Raw genomic sequence first — 26474 nt, 5'->3', positions numbered from 1 at the left:
TGGCTAGGGATCAACGCATAGAGGAAGCTTGCAGGCTGGCTAGCTGTGGTGGCCTTGTTCTTTAGGATAAAGGCATCAGCTTGCAGATCTGGATGGCTTATCAGCACTAAATTTACTTTCATTTTTAAAAAGTGGAGATTTGTCATTTATCAGCATTTTTAAAATAAGGGAATTATTTAAACATCATTGTTAAACTCAAGATATTAATGGGAAAGGAAACAAAAGTGTTATAAAGTGAGTAGCATAAAAGGGAGGGAAACCTCATACACAATCCATTTATACAAGCACTAAAGAGCTTTTCCTTGTCAATCAGTTCCAGGACAGATTTAATCTGTTCAGTGGTGTGCTGCCCAAATATTTGGAAATTTAACAATTGTTACATTGGTATACTCTCATCATCTTCAAAGTGCTATATAAACACTAATCACTCCTCCTACCACCCTCTTTTACAGACCCTAACTTGGCAAAGCTCCCCACAATGAATCAGTGGCAGGATCGGGTTTAGAACCCGTACCTTCCTTAACAGTTACCCATCTTCACGCTACCAAAATGCTGTGTGCGCCCATGTTCTGGATGACAAGATCCCCATCTCACCCTCTTGGCCTCCGCATGCTGATTAGGAATACCAGGAGCAGGAGTAATCTGCCTATGACAGGGGATAAACATACTGGGAACTGGTAGGACAGTGTCCCCAGGTAAAAAAATATGCAGACCTAAGACCCTTCCTTGAACTCTACTCTCTTACATTTTGGCAAGGCAGACTCTTCTGAGCCAGGAATTTTTTGATGGATGATGAGTGCAGAGTCCCCTGGCAGCATTTTTTTCTGACTTTTATGAAATATCCTAACCAAGATGGCACTACCCAGCATAACAGTGAAATGAGGACTTAAAAGCTGTAGTCACGTGTCTGTCTGCAGTTTCCAATGGGTTAAAACCCTACTCCCACCTTCAATTTCTACTTTCAACAGCTGCATAAAGCCAAGGTGAGAAGCAATTAATACTAACACTCTCACACATTCTGGAGAGGGGCACCAGAGGAGATAAAATAAAGAAAACATTGAAAAGCTACGACAAACACCTGTACAAGGAGTTTATTTTGTAGTTACCCTGTTCTCTATTTTTGCAAATGTATAAGACAGACTTTCACCAAGAAGGTGCGTCTTTTCTTAACAACTCAGAAAAAGGGGAGAGTATCATGAAGATAAGAGACAGATAGTAGAGAAGTCTTGCCCGAGTTCTAAATTCATTTGACAGACTCCCTCTGCAACCTTGGACAAGTCACTTCTCCCTGCCTTAGTTTCACCATACATAAAATGGTATCATACTGTAGATGAGATCTTGAACCTGAGAGCCCTGTCTGGTCAGCAGGGTCACTAAAGATCCCATGTGGCTTTTCATAATGGAAGTGGTTTGGCCCTCTGCTTGAACACTGATGCAGTATGTTGATCACCTCACTATCATTCTATTCCAGAGAGGTCTGAGTGACTCCTGTACATAAACTGTTTATAAAATTGTTTGCGTTTCTTCAGGATGAAAGGCCCTATATAAATGCAATCTTGTTTTTCCTATTTTTACTTACACTCAGATGAGTTTTAAAAAAAATCACTAAAGAATGCCCACATAGACTGACAAACTTCAGAATCAATCACAGCCTTGGGGCAGTGGCACATATCACGATTGCTGGGTATCTGCTCTGCAGTAATTGCTCCAAAAACCTCAGGTATTGCATTAGTCTAATGGCTGCAAGACACAGCGCTCTCGACTCCAGCTGATTTGATTTAAATGTGAGTCATGGGTGCCCAGCAAAATATTCATTTTTTTATCCTTATTATGAAACTGTGCTTTGGTTAGTAAATTGTCACATCACTTGTGTAAAACTGGCTTAATTAGGTGTGACAGCAGAGTGAGTGAGCAGAGGGAACCCCACAACACCCTTTTATTGCCTATGTATGTTTCTAGCCTATAGAATTCTGCATGTCTAATTAACCCATTCCTGCAATATGTAGGCACCAGGCTCTCCTGGATAGGATTTTGAGGATTGTTCCACAGAAAGGTGAAGTTGTGAAGTCTCAGGAGTTGCAGTCATTCTTCTGCCTGGCAAAATGACTGAAAAGAAGCTGAAGTGGTTCTGTCATTCAGTAGTCACAGCAGGCTAGGCTCTCAGGAACACTTCACAGCAATTAACCTTATCAAGAGGTACTTAATCACACTATAATGTGGAGACCGTCAGAAGTATTTGGTTGGATTGTACTAGCAGTTAAAGAAGCCAGCAATTTGTCCACAGGCAGCTAGTAGATCAGTAAAGATATGATGCTGGAAATATCTGGTTGTGAGACAGCTTCACAAATTGAGTTAAGCCATTCAACCATCCGCTGCTCCAAGGGCATAACTGGGCAGGGGTCTGAACAGTTCAGAGTAATCCTCCTCTTCAAGCATACACATTTCCAAATGCAGCAGCATCTTATGTCTCCCAGAGTGGTAATCACCTCCTGATTAAGGTAGGTAACAGAGTCAGCACTCCTGGGTCATAATTCACTGGGTGACCTTAGGCAAGCCACTTCTCTCTGAACCTGTCCTCCCAATTTGTACAATGAGGATAAAATCTAAGCCCCAAAACCCCTCTAAAGTGATATCTGTAAAGAACTCTGAAATCCTCAGATGAAAGGTGATTATGTATGTATTACTTATTTATCATCAGGGTAAGGACAATGTGGGTGTGTGAAAGACAGCAGGGACACTACTTTCTCTATGATCATCAAAATCCCGCTCCATATTTTGGGAAGCTGGTTATACCCATGTGGCCTACAGTCACCCTAGAGGCCAAACCCCTTCTGAAAAAGCATGAGCCAAGCCTATGTAGAACACACCAGCTGCACATCCACGACAAATTTCAGATTGCCTACATGCCAACTACAAGGATTTGTTGGAGCTCTCCATACTCCATTTGTACAATTGAGTGCTGAAGACAGATTTAATAGCACAAAATGAAACATGTGTAGCACTCCTGTCACGTATCAATGTGTCACTGAGGAAAATGACTTTACCAGAAACAATAACACTTAAGTTGGGTTCATATTTCACTTGTGTGTGTCCTCCCACGGGGTTCAGACTCCATTTCTATGCTCTTTTTAAATAAGACAGGTTTCAGAGTAACAGCCGTGTTAGTCTGTATTCTCAAAAAGAAAAGGAGTACCTGTGGCACCTTAGAGACTAACTAATTTATTTGAGCACAAGCTTTCATGAGCTACAGCTACATCGGATGCATCCGATGAAGTGAGCTACAGCTCACTTCAGCTTATGCTCAAATAAATTGGTTAGTCGCTAAGGTGCCACAAGTCCTCCTTTTCTTTTTTTAAAAAAGACTAACTGATTTTTATGTGGTAAATAAGTAAAACCTCTAATATTACTGTAGGTTAGGAACTAACTATTTTTGTCCAGGGGAAAAGGGAAAGCAAGTATTCATATGCAAGGATCTCTTTCTCCATGTTGATTGCATACCTCTTCTCCACATGGGCAATATGGACAGGTGGATGTCCAAGTTTCATACATTCTTCTCCCTCTTCCACAATACAGTAGCATACCCTCCAAACAAATGCTGCACCTTCAGCCAGCAAGTAAGGGGGAAAACCTTCCTCCTAGCCTGAAGCATCAGCATAGGACTAGAGTGATAAAACAGAGGCAGATGGACAGCAACCCAAACTATACTTATCTACAGCCTTCTAGAACTCAAGTGTCAACTCTGACACACCCTGCCTGTACTGTCCTGAAAAGAATAAATATCCAATGTGCGTTTTTATCCGAAGTCTCTCATTAGGGAGATGCACCTTTCACTTGTCAAGAGGCTAGTCTTTAGTTATTGGAGGGAAAGAGCGGACTGGCTGTTAGAGCACAGGACTGGGAGTAAGGACACCTTTCTTCCTCCATCCTCCCCCCCCCGCCATCTCTGCCACTGACTCCCTGTGTGATCTTGGATAAGCCAATTTTCTGTTTTTAAGTTTCCTATTTGTAAAGCAGGAATGCTCTTACCAACTTCACTGGCATGTTGGGAGGTGTTTTGGGATCCTACAACGAAAGACACCGGAAAAATATTTCTCCTTCGGCATATGTAGTGACTCCATTGTTTCCATACTTGGTCTGCTGGGGAGCGTGTGTTGATTTACTGGGTTTCTACTTTGAAGAGGGAGAATGAAGTTCTTCTTAAAGAGCAGCTGCTTGTTAACCACCACACTGTTCCAAATCTACTAGGATGCAGAGAGATTGCAGCAGGATTCTCAGCTATTTCATGACTGCTTTTAAAAAATTACTTGGTGTGATGATCACTCAGATAAATTTTGGTGTGTTTGTGCAGCTCTGAACATTCAAAATAAGTTCAATTTCCTGCCTCAGGATAGAGAGATTTTTTGATCAGTTCCTCCTCCTATCCCAACACTGGGTACATTTTAATATGCTGACAACATACTGGTTCTGCAGCAGGCCTACAAGTTTGAAACCATGTCTGAATTCCCCGAAGTGCTGGATTTGGTACCTTTGCAAAAATACAAAACCTTCCAACAACAGACAAATCTCCTTTCCTATCTGTTGCTGGGTCACTATATTTCCCTCCACAGTACAAGTACCCTCCCCATTTAGCCTCTCTCTCACACAAGCTTCTGTTTTGTAAAGAACAAAAGTAGACAACAGTCATTCCCATTGCTCTGTTCTGGGCTTTACTCACACTTGGCAGGTTGCCTCCATATTTTCTACTCAAGTTCTCTTATCCTCTATCCAGACTAACACATTATTTACTAAAAAGAAAGGGAGTACATGTGGCACCTTAAAGACTAACATCTCATGCATCCGATGAAGTGAGCTGTAGCTCACGAAAGCTTATGCTCAAATAAATTTGTTAGCCTCTAAGGTGCCACAAGTCCTCCTTTTCTTTTTGCGAATACAGACTAACAAGGCTGCTACTCTGAAACCTGGCATTATTTACTGACCAAACCAAAAGCTGAACAAACTGGGTAACTGATGCATGGTCACCAAAAAGCAGCAGTGTGAAACTCCATGTCCCTTATGGAGCATTTGTGGATAGCGCTGTTAAGGCCCAGGTAAACACATCACATGCTGCATTTACACACTGCATTTACACTAGCCAGTTTCACAGCCCTTACATGAACACCAGTGCAACTCCACCCCAGTGGTAGCAACAGCAGAAGCTTAGTATAAGTAGGACTCTGGTGTTTTTACCACTCTGTTGCCCTGCCTACACTACAGCTTCCCAGTGGAGCCGAAACTGTGGTGATTTAGGACTATGAAGCGTGTGCCAATTTGGACAAGGCACCACTCCCTTCCCTACCTCCCAACTCACCAATGATCCCTGCCTTTTGAAAACAACTGCTGCACATTTGGATCCTGTTTGCACTGTAGAAACCACCAATTTGGGAACAAGATTATAGTTGGGTTGTCCCGACAGTTAAACTAGTTTGGTCGTGCAGCACAGATGGGACCAAAGTGCATGTTCTAAAATTAAGCTGTAGCTCTGCAATGCCCAAGAACGCAGCACAGCACAGCGGTCCTATTTAAACTGCAAGACTGAATTTTTTTAACCATTTCAGTGGACTACTTGTTACAACCAAGTCTCCCAGCACAGAAGCTGCAACAACAGTGTAGCTATATCTAAGAGCCTGTTCCTCTTGTGCTACAAGTGACCCTGTGACAGAGTACAGGGAACTAACAGGTGAGCCTGTGCTGTGATGCCTATTAGTTCCTCAGAAGAAGGCTGACTGCCCTCTTGCTCACCCAGCCCCAGTCCCGATTAGATAATTAATGTCAGTTACTCCATTAGCCTATCAGCTCAAGACTGACAAGAAAGGCACCGAAAGGAAGTGAGGGAGGATGGAAGAACAGGGCTAGCTGAGCCCAGGCTCACAAAGGTTTTGGAGAAGGGAGACCATTGCTCCTCTCAGTCCTTGAGGAAAGGTCTGAAAGTACAGGAGACACTGTAAATAGCATTGCTGCACAGGACTGCAAAGGTTTTGGTGGAGGGAACATAAATAAATGGCAAGGTGTGGATACACAACCTGCGGAGTCTATGCAGGTTTCTGGGGTGCAAGAAGGCAGGAGTAGAGTATGCCCCACTACAGCCCCCCCATCTTAAAGGATCCTAGCCTCAGTTTATAGGACAGTCGAATTTGGACCTGATGGTGTAGTCCTGACACAGGTAAAGCTCTCAGATGTCAGAATCCGCAGGACTGGGTCTTTAGTTTGACTATCAGACTGTGCTGAGACCAGAATGCCTCCTTTTCCCTTTTAGGTAAAGGATGCTATGATTCTGGAAAATTTAATCTTGAAATGACACAAGTGTAGTAAATAAAACTGGCACATATCATTTGTTACATTGTGCGTATTTGTTTAGTATCAATAACAAATTTAAGTGGTCCCACTGAAAGTCTTTTGATTGCATTCAAGTCTAGGAACCAAGGCAATATGGTGATCTCAGTCTAATTCCCAGTAAGCAGTGTGTCCACATTGCAAAAACCTGCCACTACAACTGGCTTTCTTGTTGACACTTAGAGAGGTCAGACTAATTAGGCCATGGGGACTGAACTCTGTCCTTTCCCTGAGAGGTGATTCCTCCAGATTAAGATTAAATGAATTCTGATTGGGACTGTAGGGAGTTTGCATTGCTATTGACCATGCTTAGGGCTTCTGTTTTTCACGGTTTATTAGTTTCATTTTTCAGGGTTAATTTTTGTAATTTCAGAGTTTTATGTACATGTCCAAAAAATCAGGGTTTTGTATACACTATAATGAGTAATCTCTTTGTAATGTTCCCTAGTGTGCTTTAATGTAGAATTGTTTCAAACAGCACTACGTTAAAGTGGCATTAGGGAATCTTTTAGTGCACAGCATCTTGGTCTACACAGACCAATTACTGTGCAACACGTCCATACGCTTTAGAAATCACTCCCCCATAGCCTGCATTACACTGCTCTCTGTAGACAACCCCTTAGATACAAGAAACCATTTCTGGTGTTTTCCCATTGTTTATTGTATAAACACATTTCATTTAAAAACGTTATTGGGGATGTTTTATCAGTTAAAACCAAAGTCAGAAGCCCTAACTAGGCTGTATTTGTTCCATGGATGCACAGGGGATTTATTCATTGATTCTAAAGTCAGAAAGGCCCATGTGATCATCTAATCTGGCCTCCTGCATAACACAAACCATAGGGAGACTTGTGGCACCTTAGAGATTAACAAATTTATTTGAGCATAAGCTTTCGTGAGAAGTGAGCTGTAACTCACGAAAGCTTATGCTCAAATAAATTTGTTAGTCTCTAAGGTGCCACAAGTCCTCCTTTTCTTTTTGCAGATACAGACTAACAGGGCTGCTACTCTGAAACAAACCATAGGATTTACCCAAAATAATCCCTGTTTGAACAAGACCATCTCTTTCAGAAAAAGATCTAATCTTGATTTAAAAATTGCAAGAGATGGAGACTCCATCACAACCCTTTGTAAACTGTTTCAACAGACTTCAGGGCTGTCAATCAATGCTAAATTAGTTTATACAGACCACTCAATACAGTAATAAAAATGAGTAGAGACAAACTGTCCAAGAAGATAATGAATTAGCTGGAAGAGATGGCAGGATAGCGCCCAGATCCAATAATGGGCACATTAGAAATGCAGAAAGACTTTTCCCATTGGCCTCTTCCAGTTTGGAAATTCCTATGCAACACCAACCAGGCACAGAGTGTGTAGGTTCTTCCTTTTCTTCCAAGCCTTTCCTTTCTTTTTTGCTCATCATTTGGCCTCTCTCACCAACTCAACATTATTTGTATTTGGAAAAGGAGGCCAATTTTCAAGTACTAATTCAGATCTTTCAAAACAAATGACACACCCCAGCATTGAAAACAAAAGTATCTCTGTAGAGAAATTCCAACATAGCACAGCAAAGGGCCTCAAAAAGTTAGTGGTCACTGGGTACTGGATGATTCTGTCCTAATTCATCCTCCAATCACTCTAAGCTCTTCTGAAAGGGATACTTTAAAAACTTCTAATTAATTAATCAAAAAATCAGATGAAAACTTCTGTGCAAACTGTGCCAGAGGATTGAGTCTAGCTAGGCAAACAGTGAGGGCTCTTCCTCATATCTCACATGAAACCACTTTATTAAACTCTAATGAAATACAGAGGGATCTCAGCTATTTTTAGAATTTACTGTACAATCTTTATGTTGTTTCATTTCCCTATGGCACTCCAGCTGCTTCAGACAGGCAGTACCATAATGGCTATAAGATGACCAGATGATCCTGTGGCTAGGGTTCTGCATAACCATGCACGGGTTGATTTCTACGTCTAGTCTCTTGGTATTCAAGGCTTGGAGTACTGCAAAGGCAGTGTGACAGTTACTGTGATATGAACCCTTGAGGGAAGGAGATGATAAAAAAAAAAGTGAAGGAGGGAAGCGGGGGCAGGAATGCTGTGTAAACGTCCCAAGCAAGGCAGTTGTACAAACAAATTACTCAGGAGACTCCACCACTAAAAATGACTTTTTTACAGTTACGGCACTTTAGGGCAGTGGTGGGCAACCTGCGGCCCGCACACGGCCCATCAGAGTAATCCGCTGGTGGGCTGCGAGACAGTGTTTAGACTGACCGTCCGCAGGCACAGCCGCTCTCAGCTCCCAGTGGTCACAGTTCGCTGTTCCCGGCCAATAGAAGTGGCAGCCAGCACGTCCCTGTGGCCTGCACCACTTCCCGCCGCTTCCATTGGCCGGGAATGGCGAACCACAGCCACTGGGAGCTGCGGATGGCTGTGCCTGCGGACGGTCAATGTAAACCAGCGGATTATCTTGGCGGGCCGCAGGCTGCCCACAACTGCTTTAGGGCCTTGTTACACTGGCATGTTAGGATCAATTAGCTCCACTGCTGGAAGCCATAGCACAGAACAGTCTCCAGCAGGGTTAGATGATATGGCATAAACCCTTCAGGTCAGCGATTGTCTGTGTTTGTATAATTCCCAGCATAATGGGGCCCCAAGCCCAAATGGGGCCTTTGGGTACTATCACAATATTTACTGCTACAATAATGGTGTATAGCCACTTAGACACCAGCTCTCTCCCAATGTGACTAACACTGGAGAAGCTGGAACATTTGCAGAAAATTGTCTGTGTAGATGCAAAGAGGTGATCTGACAGAGATAATAGGTGCTGATAATCAATGCCCGATTGCAAAGCAAACAAAGTAACTGCTGTGTCACTTCCAAAATCAATAACAGCATTATGTTTCTCAAGGGTGAATCTCTTAGGCAAGAACAAGGCTAGTTGGACTCCCCACAAGTCAACCCTGATGCTCAGCACTGTATAAACTCACAAGCCAAATCTAGTACTAGCAGACCCCATTAATTTCCCACCTAAACAAACAAAAATAAGATGACCCTTCCCATTTCCTGACTCAAGATGAAAGAGAAAGCCTTCTAAGTACATGCTGCAGATCTAGCCTTGCAGAAGCAGAAGTTATAATGAGCAGCTGAAAGGAAACAAATGAGATTCTCACAGGTAGTACAGTATAAGAGCATTTTTCATTGGGCAAACATCTTGAATCTGAGCCTGGAAATCTGGCTCCTTGAACTGAAATGGAACTGGGGCGTCTTTCTTCCTCCTCTTGACTCCCCTATACAAGATCTCCCCAAAACCATTCTAGCAATTTTGGCCTCAATTTTTCTGCTTATTTGCCAGTATGCATGGGAAACCTTTCACTCTTTGCTTTATCTGCAACTAGAGATGGCAGCACACAGAGCATGTATTTGCTTCACTGTAAAGTTATGCTTTGTTTGCTCTGGTGGTGTATAAACTACAGATAAATACCAAGAGCAATTCAGACCCCTCATGCTACAGCATAAGCGGAAGCATTTCTCCCAGCATGCAGCAAGATATTTCCAAATAGAACAATTTCAGGGAAGAAAAGACACCAATAAATTTTAAAAAAGCAGGCATTCTAACCATTATTTTAGTCAAGCAAAAGTGTTTCATCCAACCTTTGGGGACAGATCAGGAAGCTGTGGGACTGTCTCTTATTGTGTTAGTGCAGTGCCTAATGCTGTGGAGAGCACACAACTGGGAAGTAGAAGATCTAGGTTCCATTTCTGTATCTGCCCCCAACCCTCCAAGTAACTTCACTGCTCTGTGTCTCAGTTTCCCAACATTTGCACTTTATTCAACTCCCAGGTAGAGCTGCGAACATTAATTAAAGCTTGTAAAAAACACTTAGATTCTCAGAAAGATGCTTCACAAGTGCAAAGTATTATTATCCTACCCTGAACAATTTAAATGGTTATCAGAAACAACGGAAAGCCACACTATGGAGGGCCTCACTCAGTATTTTTGGTTCACTCACTATACTAATTGTTATACAGTATACAGCAGTTTAAAACTTTAAAGCCCTTGACAAACATTAACTAAGCAATTCTCATATCTTCGCTGGAAGATGTTTTATTACTAGGGAAGCTGAGGCGAAGATGTTAAATTATTTGCCCCAGGATCAGCTTCAGAGCCAAAATTAGAATTCAGGAGTTCCTGGCAAAAGTCTTAAGTTCAGACGACACCTCTAATAGTTATTACATATTATACAGCACCCCTTTAAAAAAAAAAAATTCCAAACCTCACCACTGAATAGAGATGAGAAAGGCTACCTGTGCATCAGTAGTGATCATGTTTAAAAACAGCACACTTCTATTCCTAATTACTGTTAAAAAAAAAATCAGATTTTCTTAAATTAACATTCAACTCTATCAATTATCTTATTTCTCATTATAATTTGCAATTAAAATAATTTATCAACCAAGAGAGGTGTTTCATGTCAAATGGGCACAGCTCAACATCCCAACTAATTATGTTTATGTATATATATTAACAAATAAGAATGTCTGTATTATATGGATGGGCTTGATCCGCTATAGCATCTGTTATCCGAGGATCTCAAAGCACTTTATAAACATTAATTCTAACCTACTTAGGAGACATTGTGAAGGTTACTGTATAGGTATAAAGATGAGTCTTACTGAATGAGTGCCAAAGATGGCGATAGAACCTAGAAGGCTCATGCCTTACCCTACTCCAACCACTCCCTCATAGACCTGACAGGGGCTCAGAGAGTGGGGAGGAAACACCAATAATGATAGTCAGAAACTAAAGAAAATGACAATGAGATACATCCTCCCTACAGGAGTCATGCAGCAGAGAACAGACTAAACCCCATCTGCCCAGTATGCAATTAGGAGATGAAAACTTAAAACAGCAGGGGACTGAGAGCACACTTGGCATAACACATTTTGTTATTAACCCAAATCTGTATCTCCAGCCTCTTCAAATGGCAATCCTTGCTCTTAATTTTTTAGATATCTCCATTCTGTGTGGGAGGATGTTAATTTTGATTGTAGATGGAAAATGTGTTGAAGTGTCAGGATTATTATAAATTGCACCAACTAAAACATGCATACACTAAAATTAAGACTTCTACTCTGCATCACTGGTTCTCTGCCCCTTCAGTGGCCTGAATTTATACAAACTCACTGCCCTCCATGTACGAACATGGACAAGGATTAAGGGCACTGATCATTCAGCACTCTTCACTAAAGCAAAATTTCCATTAATTTCAGTAGGACCAAAAATCAGGTTTGTGTAGTCGAGAGTCTGCGGTATAGTGCTTAGAATACTCTGAAATCCCAGGCCTCAATTCTGATTGCTGTTTCTGATTCTGCCACTGACTCACCAGGTGTCATTTAGCCTATTTTCCACACACAGATTTCCATAAATGGGGGTAACAAAATCTCTCTACTTTACAGGGAAGTTATGGGGCTTATTTATAAAATGCTTTGAATTTTTCCAGTGCCTTTTATCCAAAGTGTCTCATCTCAAAATGCTTAATGAACAAGCTTCCAAAAACTCCTATGAAGTAAGGTTTTATTGTCCCATTTTACACACAGGAAATGGAGGCTTAAAGTGGTGTGGAAGTATAACATTGTAGAAGTATAGCGTTGTATAAGGGGACATGCTGGATACATTGTATATGAGAGGGCATGCCAAAACATGTTACAAAGTATCTGAGGGAGCACATGTAGGGACAAAAAGAAAAGGAGTACTTGTGGCACCTTAGATGCATCCGATGAAGTGAGCTGTAGCTCACGAAAGCTCATGCTCAAATAAATTGGTTAGTCTCTAAGGTGCCACAAGTACTCCTTTTCTTTTTGCGAATACAGACTAACACGGCTGTTACTCTGAAACATGTAGGGACAGTTAGCTTTTGAATGGAGACGCAATTAAGATAGAGCCAGCACGTCTAAGAAGCAGGCATCAGAATGGAAGGTGTGAAGGGCAATTAGTTAACTGGAAGCTGTTAAAGGAGATTGTTAAGGGTGGCAGGTAATTGAAGATACGTGACTGGTCTCAGGTATCTCGAAGGGTGGTGACTAAAATCTTTTTTCTTCTTTTGTCTGTAACTTCTTCTCCAAAAACTTGTATAAATGAAGAGACACAAGCCCCACTCGGGGGGCTCACTTCTCAATGTATTAGCAGAGCAGCTTTGCTAATAAAACAGAGTAGTCTGATAAATTGTGAGTCTGAGTCAAACTTTGACAATTTGGAGGTCCCACCGGGATGGCAAGCGGCTTCACTGAGGCTGTGTGATCCCTGACTGCCTTGCAGGACGATCGTGGCAGCCGGCGCCTGGACGCTTAGTCCAGGCGATCCTCCACAAGACGGAAAGGTACACAGCAGCAGCGCACTCTACGCCATTGAACTTGTTGGTTCCCACTCTGTTCGGGTAGGGGTCCTTGGATCCAGCTTCTGGAATCAGACGTCTCAGGTAATTATTATTTTTGTGCTTTAACCGGTTTGAGGACTGTCTTGTCTTTGTGTCTATCCGTCTTCCCCGTGGTGTGTGTGTGAATCTGGGAGCCATCTCTGTCCGGAGACTGGCTGACCAAGGGGTCCCCGTCCCCACGGTCTGAATAAGTGGAATCTGCACAGCTGCAGCCGCACCACGCCTTGGGTATAACCCCTGGTGTGAAAGCAAGGGCAGTTGAGGCAGTAGCCTGTGGGCTCCTTTCTGTGTGTTGCACCGGGTACCGCTCTGCTGAGCCCGAATTTCCTTCTTGTTTGAGTGCTGTGTGAAGTCCTCCTGGATGGGTAATCAGAAGTCTAAGGTAGAACAGTTCCCTAAGGGAACTCCAGCTTATTTTATGTATTTTAGGAGGGGTCCGGACTCTTGTAGGTTTCTTGAAAAATGGTCCAAATTAGCTCTAGAGAACCCCAAATTACAGTGGCCACTGTTAGGTTCCTGGGACAAGGATCGAGTGGACGCTTTAAAAAGGAAACTCGTCCTCCCAAAAACCAAATTGGAGAGAGGAGAAGTAGACTGCTTCATGCAGTGATGGGAAGAGGCAAATCGTAGATGGACTGAGTCAAAACTCACCTCTCTTAAAAATTCTATCAAAAAACTAACAGTTCAATTGGATGCAGTCTCTCCCACCACTAGTCCGAGCGCTCCCCTTTGCCCAGTCCTGTGCAATGATCCGGATCAAACCCGACCCCCACCATACTCCTGCGCAAATGAAAAATCAGAAAAGGAAAAATCTTCAGTGACTACAGATAATGAAAGTGAAGAAGATACCCTCATTGGCCTCGCAGCTCTGCAAAATATTATGAAGAAGAAATCCAAAGCAGACTGCAAAGATTCTCTTGACATCTCTTCTTGGAAAAGAGAACCTGATGGGAGGTTAATGAGAGACTCTGATCAAACTGTTGTGGCACCCTTACAAGTCCTTAAGATGGGAGAAAGTGAGTCCATATGGGATTATAAACCCTGGACTCGTACGGAACTTTTATCTATAGTTAAAAGTTTTCCCAAACCACAGGAAAACTCTGTCAAATTTGCTGAGGAGTTTCTGTTAATCTGTGAAACCTATGAACCCTCTGAGACAGATCTCCTCCAACTGTGTAAATTGTTAGCTCCTGCCAGTTATTATGAAAAATGGTTGGCTGCAACAGACTGGCCAGCTGAGGCATGCCACTCAACCATAAAAAGTACTGGCCCAGATTCGGCATACAGAGACCGGTGTATGGCTCTTTGGAAGCGCCTGCATCAAGCCATTCCTAAAGTGTGGTCTCCTAAAACAAACTGGACAGCAATACGTTGCTGTAAGCAAGGGCAAGGAGAAAGCCCAGGTGACTATAGGTCCCGGCTAACTGATATTTTCCTACAACATTCAGGAATACAAGAGCCCGATGTAAATGGGCAGGGAGCCTTGGCACATGCATTTGTTGATGGTCTTCTCCCTGCCACAGGCAGCATGTTAAAACGAATAAGTGTGGGATGGGAGACTGAAACCATGGACAAATTGCTGACAGTAGCAGAGCACTGCCACCGCACTTTAAAAGGAAAGGAGGAACAGTCCTCCCAAAAGTTAATGGCTCTGCAGATACAGTATTATTCAGGACTAAGCAGACCACACCGGGGACAGGGATGGGGTTGCGGAAGGGGGCGGGGGCCTGGATTAACTGGGGTTTGTAACTACTGTAAACAGCCTGGACACTGGAAAAAAGAGTGTCCAAGATGACCTAATAATTGTATGGGAAATCAAGTGAACCCCCCGCTGGTTCCTCCAGCTGATCCCCAACCCTATTTTTCACCCCAACAATGATGGGATGCTGAGGAACCTCACAAAGTTTTAGCTCCCTTATTACCTCTGTCCCCTACTGGAGAATGTGTCCTGACTGTAAATGATCTCTCTCTCCCTTTCCTTGTTGATACTGGAGCTTCTCTTTCTACAATCCGACCACTGACTTGCCTGAGGTTCCCCGATCTGGAATATCTGTGTCTGCTGTTGGCATTACAGGGATCCCTACCTCTTTTACCCTCTCAAAACCTTTGTCTGTTCAGGTCGGTCCCCTCTCTGAGGAGCATGCATTCCTCCCCTCTGATTCCACCCCTGCAAACCTTCTGGGACGGGACTTGCTATGCAAACTAGGGTGTTCTATTTACTGCTCACCTCTCCTCTGCTCGCCTCACTAGGTATGAACTTTTGCTGCTTTCAGCCTCACATATCACTATTAAGCGCTGCTCCCGGTTAAACCCTGCTACCCTCCTTCCTTTACCTAGTGATGGTGAACCCCATGACTGCCTTGCAACTGACTCTGCTATCACTGTCCCGCGCCCCAACCTTTCAGATGTACCTCTCCCTAACTCTGACCTGGTATTATTGATGGGTCCTGTTATAGAAATGACCAAGGCCACCTTCTTGCAGGGTACGCTGTGGTCTCTCTCTCTGAGACCATAGAAGCTGCGCCCTTACCCTCTGTGACCTCTGCCCAGGTGGCTGAACTGATTGCTCTAACCCGTGCCTGCTTTCTAGCCGAGGGGCTCTCTGCCACTATTTTTACTGATTCTCGGTATGCCTTTGGGGTTGTGCATGACTTTGGCACCCTCTGGCAGGCTCGAGGTTTTCTTACCTCTATTGGAACCCCTATCAAGAATGGCCCCTACATTGCCGCCCTCCTGTATGCAGTTTTACTACCGTCTGCCTTGGCAATTGTTAAGTGTACTTGGCCACTCAGCGGCAGACACCGAGGTGGCAAAAGGTAATGCACTTGCTGATGCTACTGCAAAACATGCCGCCACTATAAAACCTTCACCAGAAGCATTTCTTGGTCCCCTCTCTGTCTCTGTAACACCATCATCCCTGTCTCATCTCGCTCAGCTCCAGGATTCTGCCCCAGAAACAGAGAAAGACTCCTGGAGTGCTTTGGGTTGCTCTTTGCATTCTGATTCCCTTTGGCGATCGCCCACCGGTACCTTTGTAGCTCCCCTCTCACTCTACCCGTCTCTAGCCGCCCTGCTACATGGTGTTTCGCATGTCGGCAAGGAGGGGATGGTCTCTGCTATGAGTAAGGCGGGGTGGTGGGCTCCGCATTTCAGCTCCTTTGCAACCCGCCACTGTGCCGCTTGTGTTACTTGTCAAAGCCACAATGTAGGCAAATCTGTAAAAGTAACACAAGGGTTCCGGGGTTTGCCTCAAGCACCTTTCCTACACTGGCAACTTGATTTTGTACAAATGCCAAAGTGTCAGAAATATGAATTCATTTTAGTTATAATATATCTGTTTTCAGGTTGGATTGAAGCCTTTCCCTGTCGCAAAGCTGATTCATTGTCCGTTGCAAAATGTCTGTTAAACTACATTATCCCTACCAAGGGAATTCCTGCCACTTTGTCTAGTGATCGGGGAACACACTTTACTGGAAAAATTGTTCAACATCTAAACCAGGTATTACATGTCACCCACCTGTTGCACTACCCTTACCATCCACAGAGTGCAGGGGCAGTTGAAAGGCAAAATGGTGTGCTTAAAAATAGGCTGGCAAAAATCTGTAGTTCCACAGGGTTAAACTGCCCAGCTGCTTTACCACTGGCCCTTATGGTCTCAGGGATCTCAAAGGGTGGTGACTAAAATCTTTTTCTTCTTTTGTCTGTAACTTCTCTGTAACTTGTTCTCCAAAAACTGTATAAATTAAGAGACACAAGCCCCACTCGGGGGGCTCACTTCTAAATGTATTAGCAGAGCAGCTTTGCTAATAAAACAGAGTGGTCTGATAAATTGTGAGTCTGAGTCAAACTTTGACAGTGGTTAAAAGACTTGAATAAAATAATATATTAGGGTCCATGGCAGAGGCAAAAAGAGAAAGTAGTAGTTCTGGCTCCCAGGCTTGTGTTCCAATCAATAGACCCGTCTTCCAGTATTTTCTCTTCTGCATTTCTATTTGTGTCTTAGAAAACTCTAAGAATGTGCAGTGTTTAAAATGTATAATACAATCTCATTGAGGCTCTGCTTCCTTTTGATATTAGAGTGACGTGCTTACTGAATCAAATCATTGGAGATATGAATCCTCCTTTGACAGACCATTACATTACAGAATTGTAATCTCAAAATGAAATTCACCAGCAGCACATAAAGCAAGGAGAGAAGAGCATGCAAACAGCCTGATCATTTGTACTTTCACAGTAAAACAGGTTTCTTGACTGGCACAGACACTTGCTGAACTGGAGTCACACCCTAACATTTGTAACAAATTTCTCTTTCAGAAAGGAGTCATGCATCACATGGAAATTCAGTTTCTGACATCTTAAGTAGGAGATGGTCATTGTGGATGGTCATTGTACTCTGTCAAATGTAGACATCCCAGGGCCTAGCAGACAGAAAATATAAGCTTCTCTATGAGTAACAGGGTCCCCCTTTGTTCTAAGGTCAACAAAGTTTTCTAGAATCTCCAGAACGTCTCCTCCCTCCGCCACTTGCAGATCTCTGACTCAGGAATTAGCACTGTAGTAGCCAGACATTACATTTTTCCCACAGCAGTCCCAAAGCAGAGCAATCCCTTACTTCAAAGAGGATTACTCTTTAAAACATAACAATCAATTTAAACACAGGAGTGGGTGCCTCCTCTGGTGTGTCAACTGGTGTGAAAAGCTGTGTACAGAGCAGCGCCCCTGAAAAGTGTTCAGTATTAACTTTATTATCGTTATTAAAAAACTGGTGAGGTTTTATTAGGCAGTAATTTGTGTTTGTGGGTTTGTCTTTTTTGATCAGCTACAAAGGTTAACATTTATTGGAATTGACAGATCAGCTCTTTTCTTTGAGCACTTATCTTACCTCTCCCAAGTCCCTCCTCTTCTGCATTCTCTATCACTGACCACCACCAACACTATCCTCCTTGTCACTCAGGCCCATAAACTAACTGTCATCTTTGATCAATCCCCTCATCAGACCCACATAATCAGTCTGTTCCTAAATCTTGCCTCTTTCTTATATAACATCTCTAAACTCCAGCCGTTCTTCTCTATCCATGCAGCCAAAATTCTCGGCCAAGCTCTATTTGTACTGCTACTATTAATAAAATAGACTCGGAATGAGAAAAGAGCATTTATTGATTACACTGAAGATATACAATATAGCACAAACAAAGGGAAGACAACTACGAATACCTAGCCATATTTACATTGATAAATGCTAAAAATGAGTGCTTTGGCTGCTCTGAAAATGTGAATGAAGAAGTGGTTTTTCCTATGATTAGCTGGCAGGCCCAAGGAGAGCAAACAGCTTCACAACACCCCTATGAATCAGCCAATATTATAATAATTTTACAGATAGGGAAACTGAGGCAGAGAGCGGTTAAATGACTGTCTAAGGTCATATAGCAAGTCATTAGCAGAGCCAGAAATACAAAACAAGAGACCTGGCTCCCAGTCTTCTGTTTGAATGACCTGAGCACTTTACCTTCATGTTTAAACAAGCTATGAAGACTACATATTAAATTACCAGCCCCATTTCTGCTTACTGATTAGATGACCCTCAGAAACTAAACATTTACTTCTATTATACACTGAATCCTTGAAGAGTGTTTTAGATAAGATGTTTTTCTAAAAGACATGCTCCCGTAGTTATTGTGGGGAGTTCCAGGGTACACGCTATACAGGAAGTCAGACTAGATGATCACAATGACCCTTTCTGGCCTTAGCACCTATGAACCACTCTGAAAAAATATTTAATAAAAGAAATAATCACACAACTTCCATTTTGAGCACCAAAGCAGTTACTGAAAGTCCTATGTTCAGAGTCCCTACTTTAACACAAAGCCTTTCCAGTAGCAAACCTACCAGAAGTGATATTTGAAAGCCTATATTTTCCTTAAAAGTTTCCAAATTTTACTTCCCTAGAAACTCTGACAATATCATAAAACTCTAGTTTGCATTACAAAAATTAAGACGCTTCCACTGTTGACGGGAATACAAAGAGCCAATTCTATTTCCCTGGAGACAACTGTTTGTTTTTATAATTAATTTTTATAATAATTTTAAGGCTTTTCTGCCCAGACTGAAAGAAAACAAATAAAAACCTGCAGTACACTTATGCAGCTTTCAAACAATTTAGTACCTTTGTCTTTTAGTTCTGAGAAGACTGTCAGTGGCACTGAGATCGAAACAACCAGTGAAAAGAAAAGGAAAATTATAAAACCACAAATTTTTGTGTACAAAGAAAAAAATGCAATGAATACAGTCTAACACCTCTCAATATTTCTTTCACACAATCTCAGCTTTTCCACTATTTGCTAAGTCTGCTATGGCACACTTCCTATGCCCAAGAGAAGGTTGAGGCCGGATGCTAATAAATCCTGCCAAATGCACAATTACCTACAAGCAAGTATTTGCTCTGGGAAAAATAGATTATGTCTTAAGGCACCTATAACCGAGCTTTGCCTTATATTATTTGTAAGGGAGATGCTGCACTTAGCCTGGCAAGTATGGAGTCTATTTGTAGTGTACAGAATATAGGTACATGTCTTCATTTCTAAGTGTGAATTCCCAGGTTTGAACCTTCAACAAGTTATACTCCACTGTTTACAAGGTAAAACTTTCCACATGGAGCTCTCTAACATAACTTTTCTTTGATTTATTAATGCAGTAAATCCTTCCCACTGCCCTCTGCAAATTCCTTATATCAGAACTTTCTACTACATGCACTTCCCTTTCCACTTTCTCAGGCAGTGGGGCCTGCTCCTGCAAAGGGAGGCACACCCTCAACTCTCACTGAAGTCAATGGACATGGAAGGTCCATTCCTACACAATAAAGCCCACAGTCAAAGAAGGGAGAAGAGTCCTTTGTCCCAGTCCCAGAATCTAATCCCGGTGACTCATGCTGGGGCTAGAAACATCCTAAATACAATCCAAAATCTTGCACTATTTTTGCTAAAGGATATTGCTTAAATAGTTCTAATAAGACTGTTAAAATGGGGGGGAGGAGGGAAATGTACAAAACTGTACAAGTTAAAATTTATAACATCAATTACACTTTTAATTTTAGAGGGCTGAGGCAAAGGGCTACAGAAGAAAGCATCTACAGTCCATTTACCAGTATTAAGAGAGGTACCGTTCCCAATCAATCTCATGATGGTAGAAGGTGACATTCAGATAAATTATACAGTACAGGACACGTTGTCATAAATATAAAGGGAAGGGTAAACCCCTTTAAAATCCCTCCTGGCCAGAGGAAAAATCCTCTCACCTGTAAAGGGTTAAGAAGCTAAAGGTAACCTCGCTGGCACCTGACCAAAATGACCAATGAGGAGACAAGATACTTTCAAAAGCTGGGAGGAGGGAGAGAAACAAAGGGTCTGGGTCTGTCTATATGCTGCTTTTGCTGGGGATAGACCAGGAATGGAGTCTTAGAACTTTAGTAAGTAATCCAGCTAGGTATGTGTTAGATTTCTTTAAATGGCTGAGAAAAGAATTGTGCTGAATAGAATGACTATTTCTGTCTGTGTGTCTTTTTTTGTAACTTAAGGTTTTGCCTAGAGGTATTCTCTATGTTTTGAATCTAATTACCCTGTAAGGTATCTACCATCCTGATTTTACAGGGGTGATTCCTTTACTTCTATCTACTTCTATTTCTATTAAAAGTCTTCTTGTAAGAAAACTGAATGCTTTTTCATTGTTCTGAGATCCAAGGGTTTGGGTCTGTGGTCACCTATGCAAATTGGTGAGGATTTTTACCAAACCTTTCCCAGGAAGTGGGGTGCAAGGGTTGGGAGGATTTTGGGGGGGTAAGACGTGTCCAAACTACGTTTCCCAGTAAACCCAGTTAGAGTTTGGTGGTGGCAGTGGATATTCCATGGACAAAGGATAAAATTAATTTGTACCTTGGGGAAGTTTTAACCTAAGCTGGTAAAAGTAAGCTTAGGAGGTTTTCATGCAGGTCTCCACATCTGTACCCTAGAGTTCAGAGTGGGGGAGGAACCTTGACAAGTATTAAGAGAGGTACCGTTCCCAATCAATCTCATGATGGTAGAAGGTGACATCAGATAAAGTATACAGTACAGGACACGTGATAGCTGTAGTTTGCTCCACTGTTTATAGGTAACATATTGATTTATAAAAGTTTGTTTATGACCCACTAAACTGCATATCAGAATGTGTGTTCTTGTCACACTTTTCCCTGTAAAGCAGTTGATTTGACATGATTTTGTTAAAAAAGCAATTATTTAAATTACTGCAATACAACTGAAAAATAAGTTTAACTAAGCTAGAAGCCTGTTCTGTTCACAGAAGAAAGAAAAGCAATCACTTCTCTCCCCTTCAGGTTTCCTCAAGTGAAACGAGGTAGCTGTTTAAACAGCACAAAGGAATGATGCAGCACACTTTAAGGTAGAAGACAAAATTAGAAGTCTGATTTTGAATCCATTCCCAGCAGAAAATATTACTCAGCACAAACCTGGACACTTCTAGAATTATGGGGAAGATGCACTTCTTTGAACAAGCTTTCCCCCACGATTAAATCCTGGTTTCCTAGCAGACTGGTAAAGCTGTAAAATAGTATATAATTTAGTACCTCTCGAGGCCTTGAATAGCTCATCTTAAGCCTGCAAGTCACCTAGACTTAAGTGAGGAGTCTCAAATAAATAAAAATACAATTTTGTCATAGTGACTTCCTTGTTTTTGCATCTGTATAGGCCATGTTTGCCCAACTCTGGGAACATGGTTAGTGTTGCTGGCTCTGCAGAACACAAATATCAAACATTTTCCATAAACAACATCAATTTTTTTCTGTTTAATTTTCTGAGTTAAAAATAATACTCAGCAGTAGTGGATTTCCTGACAGTGAAGGTGCTGGACTGGAGAATGAAGTCTACTGTATAATCTGTAAGTCTTGAGCATCCCTAGAGCAGATAAGGATGTAGAGACAACTTCTAAGGATGAGTGGGGGTAGTTCATTCTCCAGGCTTAATCAATCATTCTTCATCTGGTGATCAAGCACTCAGTTTTACTAACTTTACCATGTTCACCAAACAGTCACCTAAAGCCAGGCTTAAAAAAAAAAGTCCTGTTTAAAGGACACAAACTTTGTGATCAGTTTGTTGTACTAATTACAAGGTGATGATGAAAATGCTCAGTATGTTATCTGAAATCTGTTCAGGGAACTTCATCAGGTGGAATTAACCAGCCTTCAGAGTCACCAGGATAGATTTCAGAGTAACAGCCGTGTTAGTCTGTATTTGGAATCTACTGAAAAGGTATTTTCTGTCTCTTGACATATTCTCCTCTCAATACATAGGGCCAGAATATCAGAATGACGACATTTGCAAAAAAAAAAAAAAAAAAAAATACAGGGCTTAGTGTTTGTATGACAATTGGCTATTTTCAATAAGCACAAATTACCACCACAGAATTGCTCCCTCACTAAATATGATGACCAATTTTCAAAATCTTAATAATACAATGGTAAATTTTATATATATATATATATATATATATATATACATACACACACACACACACACAAAAGTGAAAAATATTTAAATCTAGATTACTTTAACAACCTTTCTGCTGATGATTTAGTTTTTGCATTTCTCTTAGTTTGGACAGTGAAAGCAGACTGGTTAGTTTTACATTCTGGTTCTCATATATTAGCACAAAACTCCCCTGTTTGAGTTCACAACATTTATATGTAGCCAATTTACAATTCACTCTTCTTCATGGAAATTATTTACCTACTAACGATCATTCAGGTAATCAAAAGAAAGGAATCAGTTTCATTGCACTGCCTACTTCACAAAATTGTATGTCTAGCCAGTTACACTATTTCACATGCATAGTTAGTTTCCCCTTTGCTTTATGAGTCTTTTGCATAGCAACACCTGAAAAGAACATTTTTTAAATAAATATAAAAATGTGGCTGTAAAACCACAAAAAATGGCAGGACACGTCAGGAATTGCTGAAATTCATTTTCTTTATTTGACTAAATTTCAAGTTAATATGTTCCCTTTAAATTAAAAACATTTTAATTTAAATGTTTTGAAGAATTCCCCACCCCTCCTTTTAATCAAAATCTAAAAATGTGAATCCAAATGGACTTTCTCCCTTATACATTCCCAGTAGCATCTCAAGAGACAAAAGCTTCAAGCAGACATGCATCTTCTCAAAAACCCATTTCTATTCCACAGCATGATTACCTTATGTCCCTGTCTCCAATGTGGAAGACTACAGACATGGGCGATAAGTGTTAGTATCTTACTAAAAAGGTGGAAGGCAAGACTGAAGTTCTAGTAACATGTCTAAATAAATTCAAGAAGTACTATTAACAAACTGCAATCACCGGAACAAAGTTAAATAAAGAGTTACTGTAAAATAATGAAAGACGCTGACTAATAATTTCTTGTACTTGCAAGAGAAAAATGCAAACAAATAGCTGGCTACTCTTCCTATGGAACAGGAAAAGAAAAAGAGGTAGAAACTTGTATTCTGTCCTTGACAAATTATTCGGCTTTGCAATTAAGTGTTGCTGCTAACTTTGGGCCCAATCCCAAGAGGTGTTGAGCATTTGCAACTTCCACTGAAGTCTACAGAGGCAGGAAGAGCTCAGACTCTCTCAAAATCAAGTCCTTTTATTTTTAATTCTCATCATATACTGAAGCTAACCCTATTTGTTCCCTTTGCAACCCATATTAGTCCAGAACTTTAATTATATACAGGGATACAAGCTTTGCCTCTATAATGCCAAGTCCACAAAATTTTCTACAGATACTTTAAAGTTTTGCTGTTTCATTAAACAAAAGTAATTTAGATACAAAGAACAAAATAGAAAGCAAATACATACTGAAAGTAAAAGCAAAAGCTTTACTACTCATATGCTCCCCCCACGGGTTCTGCGCCAACATGACTATATTTTCCACCACACCACAAAAGGGATTGTCACCAGAGTTTATGAGATTGTGCACTAACGGTCCTTTTTCTGATGTCTGTCACAATGCAGACTGACAACGACAGCTTTGGAAGGGATTTTTAAGGCCAGTCACTCCCTAGGTTAAGTAATTTCAGAACTGTTTTAGGCCCCACTGGCACCTTCTGTCTTAAATATACTAAAATTACGATGCAAGTCACCAGTTTTTAAATCTGCATTTACCACTCTCCCCCACAACCCTTTTCTCTGCTTCTGTAATTTATTTATATCAAATGTGGAGTGTAGCGAGGGGACATGGCCTTCCTCTGGACCTGAGCAGGAGAAACCACCATCTGCTCCCTGGTGCATGGAGCCAGGCCAGCCACGCCCAAAGCAGAGGGGCAGACAGGAAGTATAAAAGGCAGGCCCTGCAGTTCAGTTGGCCTGGAGCTGGTGAGCAAGATAGATGCTCCCCACTGGGGTTTGTGCCCAAGTAGGACCTCTACAGCACAGAGGACTTGAAGGGGCTACCAGGGATGAGGAAACTGTTGTTATCTGTGTACCATGAGGAGACAGAGGACACCCACAGAATGAAGGTATCTAGTCAGTGGGTTATAGGAAGTAGCCCAGGGACACCAGACAATAGTCTGGTTGTAGTGCCAAAGTACTTGTTTGTGTGTCTTGGTGGGATCCCTGCTGACCCAGTGGCAGAGCTCTCGCACTGTCAGGGCTCTGGGCTGGGACCTGGTGGAGTAGGGTGGGCCAAGGTCCCTCATCCTTCCTGCTGGCACCCCACCGTAGGCCAAGAGGCCAATGTTTTCTGCTGCCTACCCGAGTTAGGATGTCAGGTGAGAGACCGTTTGGGCCAGAGCCCTAGATTCCAGCCCTGCTGGAAGGCCAGAGCCCTAGATTCTCTGCTGTCTAGCCCTGCCTAGAAGGCCAGGACCTCAGAGGCTGCTAAATCCCCTTTAAACTGGCTTTTCCAGAGATCAGGTTTCAGAGTAACAGCCGTGTTAGTCTGTCTTTGCAAAAAGAAAAGGAGTACTTGTGGCACCTTAGAGACTAACCAATTTATTTGGAGCATGAGCTTTCATGAGCTCACGAAAGCTCATGCTCCAAATAAATTGGTTAGTCTCTAAGGTGCCACAAGTACTCCTTTTCTTTTTGCAGAGATGTGGAAGTAAGGAGGCGTGGCCTCCCTTCTGGTCCTGGTGGGGAGGGACAGACACTGGCCTCTACATGGAAAACTGAGGTTCCAGAATGCTCAGCTAAAATATTTCTCAGGTTTACTCCACTCTTCTCCCACCCTCTTTCAATTAAACCATCCCTCACTTGGAGTCTGACATTGATGCCTTCTGGAAGGGTAGATGGCCACATCTGGGACCAGGGGCCATGCAGTAGGTAGCTATTGACATTGCTGGGCATAGCTACCCATCCACTTTAAACATACTGCGGGGGAGTTTTCCTATCCAGAGCACTTGTGCAAGTGTATAGTCTTGTACAGTACATATACATCTAATATTGTTACCAGTTCCTGCCTCACGTGTTGTTGTGCCCTCTTCTAGAGATATCTGTATCTCCAAATCCCTGTTAGCCCACCCAGCATCATCCCTCACCTCTCTGCATCCCCCCTCAACTCCAGAGGAGGTTCCAAGTCCCCTAACAGGGTCTCATGGTTTCCCCTGTTCCCTCCCCAAGTCTCTGCAAGATCATAACTGGAAGCGCTAATGACAGACACACGAATGCTCAGTGATGCCAGGCCCTTTATACCCCAGTCTCCCCCGAGGCTGATACCGAGCCCCCTACCCAACTTCCCCTACTACTCCCATATGTCCAGGCTTTAAGGGGTTCCCCCACTTAAGCTAACGCTACTGTGTACCACTGCTGTCTCCTGAGTCCCCTCAGCCTGCCTGGGGCCCCCTGTCCCCCCAGCTACCCTAAGCCCAACATCCTGGACTATCAACCCCGGGGAACCCCCTGTTGTCCTAGACATCCATAACCCCACCCCATGGAGCCCCCAGCCTCTTGGCGCTTCCTGTCCGTCCCCCCCCACCGCAGACACTCTCCCTCCGGGAGCCCCCAGTTGCCCAAGAAGCCCCCCAGCACCCCCGGGCCCTTCCAGGCACCCCGCACCTGTAGGCCAGGCTCATGCACTCGAAGAGCTTGGTGAGGGAGGCGTCGATGCTGAGGCGCCCCCCGGCCCCGCCGCCGCCCCGCGCCGCCCCGAAGCGGTAGGTCTGGCACGTCTGCTCGTTGACCGTGTCGAAGTCGTAGCCCTTCTTGGGCGGGTGCTCGCTGTGCGGCGACGAGACCATGAAGTGGCCCGAGTGGATGATCTGGGGCCCCGCGGGCTGGCCCCGCCGCGGCCCGGGCCGCCGCCCCGCCGGGGAGCCCCCATCGTCCGTGTCCGAGGAGTCCTCGTCCGGCTCCGCCCGCCGCGACACGGGCCCCGCCGCCCCCGGGAGCCGGCCCGGCCGCATGAACACGTCGGCGGCCATGGCCCGAGCCTCCCGCTCCTGCTGCGGCCGCGGACCCCTCCCGACTCCCGGCCCGCCCCCGCTCTGGCACCGCCCCCGGCCTGCCTCCGCCATTTAAAGGAGCCGGGGCCCGCGCCCCGCCGGCCTGCTCAGGGGCGGCGACAGCCGGTGGCGGGGCGGGAAGCCCTGGCCCAGGACTGGCACCTGTCTGAGGGAAGCCAGGCAGCCCCCGCCCCCCTTTCCCCCAC

At 43.2% G+C, this 26474-nt stretch overlaps 1 protein-coding gene across 1 annotated transcript in view; it reads right to left on the bottom strand.

The window, feature by feature from the left end:
- The window catches only part of MLXIP (MLX interacting protein), a gene marked incomplete at its 5' end in the record, with an annotated part of 77608 nt that extends 51361 nt beyond the window's left edge, over positions 1-26247 (bottom strand). The window contains one exon of the mRNA XM_084649241.1: positions 25883-26247. Coding sequence (XP_084505367.1) covers positions 25883-26247 — 365 coding nt within the window. The remainder of the gene's footprint in view (positions 1-25882) is intronic.
- Between the last annotated feature and the right edge of the window lie 227 nt (positions 26248-26474).

Source organism: Lepidochelys olivacea (genome assembly GCF_965140295.1).
Source record: "Lepidochelys olivacea isolate rLepOli2 genome assembly, chromosome: 15".
In the NCBI taxonomy this organism is placed as follows: Eukaryota; Metazoa; Chordata; order Testudines; family Cheloniidae; genus Lepidochelys; species Lepidochelys olivacea.
Note: the sequence above shows the minus strand (reverse complement) of the source record. Positions and strands in the feature narration are given on the sequence as shown.